We start from the raw sequence: 12,540 nt of genomic DNA on the forward strand, positions 1-12,540 counted from the left end.
ATGGTACAGTTATCATTAGGCTACGTTTGCTGATGTAATTATTCCCAACTAATTAATATTATCTATTTTATATAATATCTGATTCAACAAGTTAGAAAATAGATAAATAATGCAATTGTGTTAAGTGACTGTTGACTGCTCTCACTTAACGACCACTACGACAACCAGATTTAAAGTGCTTTCTCATATCGACAAACCTGAATTTAACCCAGAGAGCAAAGCACTTTGCTCAAACCAACCCGATTACGTGCTTCTACACAAAACGAGGCATCGTTTGTCATCAGTCACGTGATTTCCTGAAAACGATCAGTATCATTCGTAACGTCACTATTCTAAGGCACTGGCTTCGAGGTCTAGGCAGTGGGAACCGCAGGTAATATCACAAAAATTCGCCTTTATGTTTGTTTTACTTTACTTGGCCAGATATTCTATGACAATTCTGGAACGTTCCTATTACTGCAAGTTCTGTTTAGCTAATGGGGCGGGGTTGTTCTAAAGTGGGACAATATTGTCGCTTTTGCGATAAAAAGAGTATCTAGCCTACTGTGTAAACATAAAAATATCCCGATCGCACCAGTGTAACAAGTTGTTTGGCTCAATTGAGTTTTATCATTGTTAATGTTGAAGTTATTGTGAAAGAGAAACTGAAACGCAGCTCTGCTTCCGCGATATGACAGGCTATAGCCTACGCGGGTGAAACGGCAAATAATAATAAATAAATAAACTTCAAAACGAATAAAAGAGACTGAGCGGGGATTCCGAAACGGGACGAGAAGGCGGGGAAGCAGACACCCGCTCCCCGTTATTATTCTGTCAAACATCCGATCACTGAATAATAAAGTGAATGATATTACAGCGAGATCTATAAGCGGATGACTTTGCCTTTGTCATTGACAAAACTTGGGCAACACTATTCAAATTGCACGAAAAAACTCACGGGAGTTTGGATAAATTACCATCATTCTTGTTTTTGTTCCGGGGCCGATTAACAAAGGCAGACAGTTAGGGTGAACTTTTATAGTGGGAAATAAGTATGCTTAGAAGAAAGGTATTAAAATACATTTAAATGACTGAATAATAAAACATGCACATTTGTTTCATTGTTAAAGTTAAGACCTGGTTGATTAATGGTATCTCTAGGACTTGGAGTTGCACTTTCCTCTAGGGTCTTCAATGCACTTGTCCCTGGTTCTGAATTGCACTTTACTGTATGTTGCTTTGGATAAGAGCTGATAAACGACTGTAAAGTAATGTATTTTAATACATTTGTCCCGCTTCGCAGCTCTGAGCAGCGAATCGCAATACAGCAAACATGGCATCGAGTGACAAAGACCAGGCACCTTCCAACCTGCCCCAGGCCACCCTGCAGGAGCTCCTCCAAGTCCTGCACTCCCCCAGCTCCCCGCAGCAGCAGCAGCAGGTGCTCAACATCCTGCGCTCCAACCCGCAGCTCATGTCCGCCTTCATCAAACACCAAGTGTAGCTAGCTCCACTGAAAGACGGCTCAAAGACCGTGTGTTGTTTGTGCAATAAAAGTAGCGTTTATTCCTGAAACTGAGTAGACTTTGTTTTAACGTAGCCTATAGACCTTACTATGAAAGCATAAACACTCATTAAAGATTGACAACCGTAAGAACGCCGTAACAGTACCAACAACACCGTAAGAGCTTGTAATCTCTTCAGTAAAAGGGAGCAAGCTTTCTGTTCCATAGTGTCGTGTCTAGGAAACAACAGAGTCCAAATCTTCAATTTGTCGAAAAACATCTTGCGAGGGAAAAGATGACACCACGGCTGCAAGATCTTCAGGAAAATCAGACTTTATTTAGCACAAGTGCATAAAGCCGGATCAGCTCTCCAGAACTGAACCCCGACTGTCATTTTTACACCCATTTTATACACAGTTACTCCACCTACAACTCCTCCTCAAACCTCATTCTGGCAAATCACCCACACTTTTCTTATCGTAACTCCTCCCAACGCTCCTCCCACAACGTCATTGTGGCAAATTGCCAACGGTCCTTATGCTCTGCCAACTCTGTACAAAGTTCAGGGCATTCTGCCAACTATGTGTCCTCACTTCACCCCGCACCTGCTCTTGGCAAACTACCTGACCTCATAAAGTTCTGGATGCCCTCCCTCTAACACGTCATCCATACACGTCACTCTGTATCTTTCGCTTTTATAAGACAAACTAAGCAGCAGTAATCATTGAAAATATACAGACAAACTAAACATTTCATTAATATTCACTTCTAATATACTTTTCTAATATACAGACATACTAAACATTTGATTAATTATTCTCTTCTAAGGGAGTAAATGTACGTAGCATTCTTTGCTCTCATTTCAACAGTTTTCACTGTGGTCTCTTGCGTTTTCATAAGCTCAGCTATAATTAATGTTCTTGGTCAAATAGATACACTTCTGGCATAAAACATCGAGAGTCCCGGAGAAATCAGCTGTACAGTCATATCTTGCTCTGCCCGTGTCCTTGACAGTTTGGTCTACACAGTTCAAGATGCCCCCCTCTGCCAGCTGGCTGCTGTGTAATTGTAGCACAATTTAGCAGTTAATCAGTTTGAAACTATACAGGGTACATATCATACTTTAATACAGATATATTGATAAACTAGATATATTGATAAACTTTTAGCACACATCGTCGAGAGTTTTGGAGGAACCAGCCTGCTCACTAAGGTGGAGTCTGATTTTGACTTGTGATTGTTTATCATGCTTTTAGGAGGGAGATCTTTTGTTCTGTGAATTTTCCCCTACAACAGTTTGAGACAATCCATGTGAAGCAATTAATTCTGGGAAACTTTTCGAATTGCCCGCATATGCAGGTAGGTCGTAGTGCATGTCAATATGTTGTATTTCAATATAAAAGTCCTCACATGGGATAGCTTGCTCACTAAAAGTCCTTTGCTCTCACAATGATATTAAAACAGAAATCAATTATCAGTACCTTGTATACTCAAAAGATCATCAAGAGGTCATCTACACCAAGCCTCCAAGTACAAGGGCGGGGCAGGGGCCCCCGGGGGACCCTGTGGACCGGGTGGGGTCCCAGGGCCCATGGGTGGTGGGGGCCAGCCTGTCACCGTGAACGTTATGATGCGATATGCCGTACTGGGGTCCTGGCCGTCAAAGAAATAACCATAACAACCATATAATTTAGAAAAGAACCAGTTGGCACCCAGTAGAATAAAGTAATACAAGCCACGAAGAACATGTAGGCATGAATGCTTCATTTTGAAAAACATTTTGAGCAATAGTCAAGCAAAGACCATGTAATTCAGAGCAGCATATCATCCCACAGTTCATTCTGTTGCAAACATGTTTCATGAGATGAGCATAATCTAATCAATTTCAGGTAGCATTACAGTTTTGATTCGCTTGTTTTAACAATAAAAGAATACATTTTAAAAAAAATGATGGTTCCACCCTATGTAAATGTTTTTTTTCATCTGTGATTATGACAAAACAAATCAAATATTATGTATTCTTTAAAAAGGCAGTACGTTTAATATTCCATAACCCCAAACACAAGCCTGTTCCCTCACTATATATTTTCACTCTCCCCCAACTCCCCAACCTACCTTGACCTACCTTGACATTCTACCACCCAAATACAGGATAGATCATTCCGCTATGTTATTCATATGTAGTCCTTTTGCCAGTAATTGACTGTTTTATCTTGATCATTCAAATAATTCCACGTCTTGGCAACCACTGAGTAGTGAATCAATTTCCCTCGATGGATTTGCGTTTGTAATTGATCTATAATCAATGATTGCACATATATGCGGTAAATAATATTATCCCAATATATATTTCCCGGAGGCTACAGTGAAAGAAGGGAAGGCTTCAAGACTGTCAGTGTGTTATGTCGCATGCACGATTTATGAAGTTGCTGCCACTCTCAAAATGGCGCCGAGATACATGTATATGTCTATGGTTTTACCTGCCCTCAACTATACAAGGGCTCCAGTTTGTTGCATGTTGCTTTTCTCATCCATTACAGCTCATACTCGTATCGAATTGGTCTACACATCAAACATTGTATATCTTAGCCAATTGCTGGCCAGTTCGCGATTGTGTGAAGAGAAAATAAGCTGTATTTAGGTATGAACTCCCACTTTATTTTAAACTCGCAATGGACTGAGATGTTGCATGATATGACTCGCATCAACCACAAAACTATTTTGTTTACAGAAATTATTTCTTTACAACTTAATAATGCACACGCGGTACAGTTCCTTACACAAATCAGGCATTTTGCAGACTACCTTTGTAACATTGAAACCGGATGGAACTGGTTTGCTACCAAATACAAATTGTTCTGCCTCAGCTACTATGGATTGCACTTAATGATGTGTTTTTCAAATCTTTAAATCTATTTTAGGGGTAGATAAAAAAATATATAAAAAATTCAAAGTTGTAAGTCAGTGTTATTAAACTCAATTGCTTTCAATTACCAGTTGTGATCTTGCACCTTAAAGGGTTAAATACCAGACATTGTATTGTTCTTTTCGAAACATTATTATTATTGTTATTGTTATTATCATCATCATCATGAATAGCCTTTATTGTTGGAGAGATACGTGAATTAGAGAATTATGGGGGGTATGTGTTAGTTTCTGACACTAATTTCCCAACTAATTTATATTATATATTATATATAATATCTGATACAACAAGTTAGAAAATAGATAAATAATGCAATTGTGTTAAGTGACTGTTCACTGCTCTCACTTAACTGCCACTACGACAACCCGCGAGTTAAAGTGGGGGTTTGCTTTATCATATCGACAAACCTGAACTCAACCCAGAGAGCAAAGCATTTTGCTCAAACCAACCCGAATACGTGCTTCTACGCACGTATCAGTCACGTGATTTCCTGAAAACCATACAGGCCTCGAAGCGTTACTCGACGCACGCATCGGTATTGTTATCATTCGTAACATCACTATTCCGAGGCACAGGCTTCGAGGTCTGGGCAGTGGGAACCGCAGGTAATATCACTAAAATTATGTTTGTTTCACTTTACTTGACCAGATATTCTAAGAAAATTCTGGCACGTTCCTATTACTGCAAGCTATGTTTAGCTAATGGGGCAGGGTTGTCCTAAAGTGCGACAATATTGTCCCTTTTGCGATAAAAACGTATATAGCCTACTGTGTAAACATAAAAATATCCCGATCGCACCAGTGTAACAAGTTGTTTGGCTCAATTGAGTTTTATTAGTGTTAATGTTTAAGTTATTGTGAAAGTTAAAGCAGCTCTGCTTCCGCGATATGACAGGCTATAGCCTACGCGAGTGAAACGGCAAATAATAATAAATAAATAAACGAATGAAAGAGACTGAGCGGGGATTCCGAAACGGGACGAGAAGACGGTGAAGCAGACACCCGCTCCCCGTTATTATTCTGTCAAACATCCCATCACTGAATAATAAAGTGAATGATATTACAGCGAGATCTATGACTTTGCATTTTCATTGACAACACTTGGGCAACACTATTCAAATTGCACAAAAAAAACAAAAAACGACCGTTTTACCTCCCACGGGAGTTTGGATAAATTACCATCATTCTTGTTTATGTTCCGGGGCCGATTAACGAAGGCAGACAGTTTGGGTGAACTTTTACAGTGGGGAAATAAGTAGGCTGAGAAGAAAAGTATTAAAATACATTTAAATGACTGAATAATAAAACATGCACATTTGTTTCATTGTTAAAGTTAAGACTTGGTTGATTAATGGAGTTGTACTTGGAGTTGTACTTTCCTCTAGGGTCTTCAATGCACTGAATTGCACTTTACTGTATGTCGCTTTGGATAAGCGCTGATAAACGACTGTAAAGTAATGTATTTTTAATACATTTGTCCCACTTCGCAGCTCTGAGCAGCGAATCGCAGTACAGCAAACATGGAACAGAGTGACAAAGACCAGGCACCTTCCAATGATGCGCAGAGCGCTAGGGTTGGTGGGCCTAACCTGCCCCAGGCCGCCCTGCAGGAGCTCCTCCGCACCCTGCGCTCCCCCAGCTCCCCGCAGCAGCAGCAGCAGGTGCTCAACATCCTGCGCTCCAGCCCGCAGCTCATGGGCGCCTTCATCAAGCAGCGCGCCTCCAGGTACAAGGGTGGGGCAGGGGCCCCCGGGGGACCCGGTGGACCTGGTGGGGTCCCAGGGCCCATGGGCGGTGGGGGCCAGCCCGTCAACGTGAACGCCGGGCCTGGTGGTCCAGGCTTGCACCTAGGCCAGGGAGTGGGCAGGCCTGTGATGACCCAGCAGCAACTGCAGCAGCTGCAGCACCGGATGCAACAAGCGCAGATGCTGCGTAGGCGCATGGCCGGCATGGAGCGGCCCGCTGTGGCGGCGGGGGGAGGGGGAGGAATGACCCCCCAGGCCCAGGCCCAGGCCCAGGCCCAGGCCCAGGCCCAGGCCCAGGCCCAGGCCCAGGCGCAAGCAGCCTTTCGGGCCCGCATAGAGCAGCAGCAGCAGCTACAGCGCCGGCTGCAACAAGCGCAGATGATGCGCCGGCGCATGGCCCGCATGCAGCATCCCAGGTCAGCCAGGCAGCGTGCATAATCGCATGCCGTCTCTCACTGCTTCCCAAAAAGCGCAAACTCCACCTTCTGGTCCTCTTGGTTGGCTCAGTCGCAGCAGGCAAGATCAATCAAGCGCAGAAAAGCATTTGAATCCAAAATAATTCTGCATATGCATATGCATATGAGCTGTGTTTTCATATAGGGGTGACATGGCTCAGGCTGTAAGAGCAGTCGTCTGGCAGTCGGAGGGTTGCCGGTTCGATCCCCCGCCCAGGCTGTGTCGAAGTTTCCCTGAGCAAGACACCTAACCCCCAAATGCTCCCGACGAGCTGGTCGGGGCCTTGCATGGCAGCCAATCGCCGTCGGTGTGTGAGTGTGTGTATGAATGGGTGAATGGAGAAGCATCAATTTTACAGCGCTTTCGATAAAGGCCTGCAATTTTCCATTTTACCATTCATATCGATGATTGTAAATCGCATACATTCATAAAAATATAGATTTGTTAACATGTGAATGTATAATAAAGGATAGTCCATTGATTACTTCATTGACTCTGACTAATTTTAATGCTGATCGGGATTGATCATTTTGTCTTTGGCTCTCTTGGAGCTCAACTCTATAGCAACTTGCTATATATGCCTGCCAAGAGAGTTGAGGTCTTTGGCCATTTGTCCGCTCAGAATGTTAACATTTGTCAGAATTTATAAATACCAATGAGAAGCTCCAAACACACCAAACAGAGATTTTGGCTGACAACATAGATAATCTCCTTGTTGTCCTTGAAATTGAATTGTTGTCTGTGCATTCGCAAACAAGAACATGCAGTTGTAAGGCATTTTGTAGAAGTGTGCCACTCTGCAGACCCCCAAAAGGAAACCGACTGCGTTTACCATGTTGACACAGGGTCAGCAAGAATTGATGAAGAGACAGTGCTCATCAATACAGGACTATTGCGCCCATCAGTGCGCTGCCTCTGCGCAATTCTGCCACCTCAGCGGAATGCTCCCAGAACTGTTGAGTTGAAATAGTACTGGGTAGATCCACATACAGTGTTTGGTGTTTTAGAAAGCTAATGTTGTGGGGAAAGGGTTGGGTGTCATTGGTGGTGTGGCACACTGGGTGCTGAATAAATACAATTTAAAAATAAACCACAGTTAATGCAAGTTACCTGTGAGACAGCAGCCAGCTGTGCTACAGAGGTTAACCTGGTTTCTTAAGATGTACAGATGTATATATAGAGTGGTATATAGAGGGAAACGGGGAGTGATTCGAGGAGACTAGGTATAAATACGACCTCCTGTACTCCTGTTGCGTATAGCATTACATTACATTACATTAATGCCCCCCCCCCCCCCCCCAAAAAAAAAAAGAAAAGAAAAGAAAATTGCACTTATGATGACTATATGTTTAAAACAGGACTTCCTATGTTTTTTCCTAGTTATGGATGTGATGCTTTGACTTGTGGAAGAACCTATGCACTTGTAAGTCGCTTTGGATTAAAAGCGTCTGCCGAATGACTAAAATGTAAATGTAAGGGCCCAACGGCTGTGCGGATCTTATTGTGGCTACACCAGGGATCGAACCACTGACCTTGCAGGTCCTAGTCATGTACCTTAACCACTACACTACAGACCGCCCTATAGCCACTCACGTTACACAGTTCCGCATTGGCATTGTATTTCTACATTGAACATTCTGTTAAATACCCCTGGTATAGATCCTTTTGTTTAACTGTGAGAAGGAGGAGGGGTTCAAAGAATATTTTTTTGAGTCAGATGAACAAGCAAACATTGAATGAATCCTGTTCCTGTAGCGCCTGGTAAGACTACACGCCTTCCTTCACCTCTCAGGTACTTCCATTTTTTGGTGTATTTGGGGGGGGGTTCCTACACAGTACAGGCTGAAATCTGAACCCAGTTGAGTATTTATGCGATATGCCGTACTGGGGTCCTGGCCGTCAAAGAAATAACCATAACAACCATATAATTTAGAAAAGAACCAGTCGGCACCCAGTAGAATAAAGTAATGCAAGCCACGAAGAACATGTAGGCATGAATGCTTCATTTTGAAAAACATTTCGAGCAATAGTCAAGCAAAGACCATGTAATTCAGAGCAGCAAATCATCCCACAGTTCATTCTGTTGCAAACATGTTTCGTGAGATGAGCATAATCTAATCAATTTCAGGTAGCATTACAGTTTTGATTAACTTGTTTTAACAATGAAAGAATACATTTTAAAAAAAATTATGGTTCCAACCTATGTAAATGTTTTTTTTCATCTGTGATTATGACAAAACAAATCAAATATTATGTATTCTTTAAAAAGGCAGTACGTTTAATATTCCATAACCCCAAACACAAGCCTGTTCCCTCACTATATATTTTCACTCTCCCACAACTCCCCAACCTACCTTGACCTACCTTGACATTCTACCACCCAAATACAGGATAGATCATTCCGCTATGTTATTCATATGTAGTCCTTTTGCCAGTAATTGACTGTTTTATCTTGATCATTCAAATAATTCCACATCTTGGCAACCGCTGAGTAGTGAATCAATTTCCCTCGATGGATTTGCGTTTGTAATTGATCTATAATCAATGATTGCACATATATGCGGTAAGTAATATTATCCCAATATATATTTCCCGGAGGCTACAGTGAAAGAAGGGAAGGCTTCAAGACTGTCAGTGTGTTATGTCGCATGCACGATTTATGAAGTTGCATGCACGATTTATGAAGTTGCTGCCACTCTCAAAATGGCGCATATACATGTATATGTCTATGGTTTTACCTGCCCTCAACTATACAAGGGCTCCAGTTTGTTGCATGTTGCTTTTCTCATCCATTACAGCTCATACTCGTAATGAATTGGTCTATACATCAAATATTGTATATCTTAGCCAATTGTTGGCCAGTTCGCGATTGTGCGAAGATAAAATAAGCTGTATTTAGGTACGAATTCCAGCTTTATTTTAAACTCGAAATGGACTGAGATTTTGCATGATATGACTCGTTTCATCAACCACAAAACTATTTTGTTTACAGAAATTATTTCTTTACAACTTAATAATGCACACGCGATTCGTTAAGGTACAGTTCCTTACAACAAATCAGGCATTTTGCAGACTACCTTTGTAACATTGAAACCGGATGGAACTGCTTTGCAACCAAATACAAATTGTTCTGCCTCAGCTACTATGGATTGCACTTAATGATGTGTTTTTCAAATCTTTAAATCTATTTTAGGGGTAGATTAAAAAATATATTAAAAAAATTCAAAGTTGTAAGTCAGTATTAAACTCAATTGCTTTCAATTACCAGTTGTGATCTTGCACCTTACAGGGTTAAATACCAGACATTGTATCGTTCTTTTCGAAACATTATTATTATTCTTATTGTTATTATCATCATCATCATGAATAGCCTTTATTGTTGGAGATATACGTGGATTAGAGAATTATGGGGGGTAGGTGTTAGTTTCTGACATACTCCTGCACAAATTGCATTAATTAGCGTTTGACGTTGAATGGCAGCCATTCAAAAGAACAAGAAATACAGTAAGAGTAAGTACAGACAAAGGAAAAGCAAAGGGTCGGCAAACAGCTTTGACAAGTAGTAGCAAAGTGTACTACTGGTGTAACCAATAAGGATTTTCGTGGTATTGCTTTATGCTAGTTTATGGTACAGTTATCATTAGGCTACGTTTGCTGATGTAATTATTCCCAACTAATTAATATCTATTTTATATAACATCTGATTCAACAAGTTAGAAAATAGATAAATAATGCAATTGTGTTAAGTGACTGTTGACTGCTCTCACTTAACGACCACTACGACAACCCGCGAGTTAAAGTGGGGGTTTGCTTTCTCATATCGACAAACCTGAACTTAACCCAGAGAGCAAAGCACTTTGCTCAAACCAACCCGATTACGTGCTTCTACACAAAACGAGGCATCGTTTATTATCAGTCACGTGATTTCCTGAAAACGATCAGTATCATTCGTAACATCACTATTCTAAGGCACTGGCTTCGAGGTCTGGGCAGTGGGAACCGCAGGTAATATCACTAAAATTCGCCTTTATGTTTGTTTCACTTTACTTGACCAGATATTCTATGAAAATTCTGGCACGTTCCTATTACTGCAAGTTCTGTTTAGCTAATGGGGCGGGGTTGTTCTAAAGTGGGACAATATTGTCGCTTTTGCGAAAAAAAGAGTATCTAGCCTACTGTGTAAAGATAAAAAATATCCCGATCGCACCAGTGTAACAAGTTGTTTGGCTCAATTGAGTTTTATCAGTGTTAATGTTGAAGTTATTGTGAAAGAGAAACTGAAACGCAAAGTTAAAGCAGCTCTGCTTCCGCGATATGACAGGCTATAGCCTACGCGAGTGAAACGGCAAATAATAATAATAAACTAGAAAAAATTCCAGGGAAATTTTAAGTGTGCTGCTGCTCGTGCCCATCCCTCACACAAACACAGATGTAACCCACAATTTTGTCCTCACAAAAATGGAGAACCTCATCTATACACTTGTGTGTGTGTGTGTGTGTGTGTGTGTATTTGCCCTTATGATAAGTTCATAGGCCACACACACACACACACACACACACACACACACACACACAGATCTAAAACAAAATTTGGTCCTCACAAAAATAGACATCCTCATCTATACACATGTTCTGGGCAGTTGCTAGGGTGTTCTGGGCGGTTGCTAAGGTGTTCTGGGTGGTTGCTAGGGTGTTCTGGGTGGTTGCTAGGGTGGTCTGGGCAGTATAAGGGTACAATTCCCAAGGTGGCGTTGTCTGGCTAAGTATGGGTTGCTCAACCACACCCACCCTCCTGTTACAGTTAGCACAACCATTAAGACATGGACATAGAAATAAAACAGTTAAAAAGCTCGGTATTTTCATATAATGTGGACAGGATGGAGTCAGTCAGTTAACTAGTTATTTAGTTAATTATTCTTATTAATTACTTAGACGTGTTAGGCAGAGGCAGAACATACATACAGTTCAACAGCATCACAAACTACAGATAACAAACAACCAAATCAACACCTCTCTAAAATAATAAAAACTTTATAGAATATTACACTGCATTAGTTTTGGTAAATATAAAATCCAGTGACAGTTCACTAATCAGCTGAGCTTAGTTAGCCTGTCAGCTGACTAGTTAGCCAGTCAGCTAGCTAGCTAGTTAGTTAGTCAGTCAGCTAACTAGTTAGCCAGTCAGCTAGCTAGTTAGCCAGTCAGCTAGCTAGTTAGTTAGTCAGTCAGTTAACTTGTTAGTTTGTTAATCAGTTAGTAACAGTCACTTAGTTAATCAGTTAGTCAGACCGTCAGTTAGTTAGTTAAGATAGCTAGCGCCGAAGCTAACGCTAACTAGCGCGCCGAAGCTAACGCAAGCTAGCGCCGAAGCTAACATCAAACAACATACAGCCTGCTATGTGTCAGGGCCGTTGCTAAGGCAACCAGCACGCGTGCGCGTGTGTCTCTGGTGATTCGTAACCAGAGAGAGAGAGAGGGGGGGGGGGGGCGGTTGAGTGAGCTGAGTGTGCTGGTTGCCAAGCAACCAGGGGCTCGTGCATGTTCTGTGTGTGTGAGAGTCTCTGTCTGTTAGAGATCTAGGAACTAACTTTTTTTTCTGACATGCTCGGGTTTAAACGCTTCTCTTTCCAAAACTATACGTCATATCTCTTAGATATTTGAATGTGAGTGACAGGGTGAAAATATGAGTAGCGGCAGTTTGTATGTACAACTTTGTGTAAATGTTTAACTGCTTACGGCCTGAATGCTAGTGGTATAGCTAACTGGCGCTGGTGCCGAACAAATCCATGTATCTTCAAAAGTATAAGTCAGATCTAATTTATTTTTGTATTTTGAGCGACCCAAGACTTTTGTAAAAATCGTAGAAGATATCAAAAAGTGTCTTTAGACCAACACCGTTCAAAGTCTTGTGACCCGTTTAAACCTTTAAT

The 12,540-nt window shown here is 41.5% G+C and overlaps 2 protein-coding genes and 1 long non-coding RNA gene across 3 annotated transcripts in view; 2 read left to right on the forward strand and 1 right to left on the reverse strand.

Moving 5' to 3' along the window:
* Positions 1 to 12,540, reverse strand: part of LOC133114291 (large ribosomal subunit protein uL3) — a 294,631-nt gene that overhangs the window by 132,782 nt on the left and 149,309 nt on the right. The gene's annotated exons all lie outside the window — the stretch shown is intronic.
* On the forward strand, positions 145 to 1,554 carry LOC133114302 (uncharacterized). Its single transcript, XR_009705541.1, has 2 exons — positions 145 to 373; positions 1,283 to 1,554. It is a non-coding gene; the product is annotated as an uncharacterized LOC133114302 (long non-coding RNA).
* On the forward strand, positions 4,873 to 7,094 carry LOC133115186 (histone acetyltransferase p300-like). The gene is made up of 2 exons (XM_061224966.1): positions 4,873 to 5,015; positions 5,900 to 7,094. The coding sequence occupies exon 2, from the start codon at positions 5,930 to 5,932 to the stop codon at positions 6,590 to 6,592; it is 663 nt and encodes a 220-aa protein (XP_061080950.1). The 5' UTR covers positions 4,873 to 5,015; positions 5,900 to 5,929; the 3' UTR covers positions 6,593 to 7,094.

The sequence above is a fragment of the Conger conger genome, chromosome 16, assembly GCF_963514075.1.
Source record: "Conger conger chromosome 16, fConCon1.1, whole genome shotgun sequence".
NCBI lineage: Eukaryota > Metazoa > Chordata > Actinopteri > Anguilliformes > Congridae > Conger > Conger conger.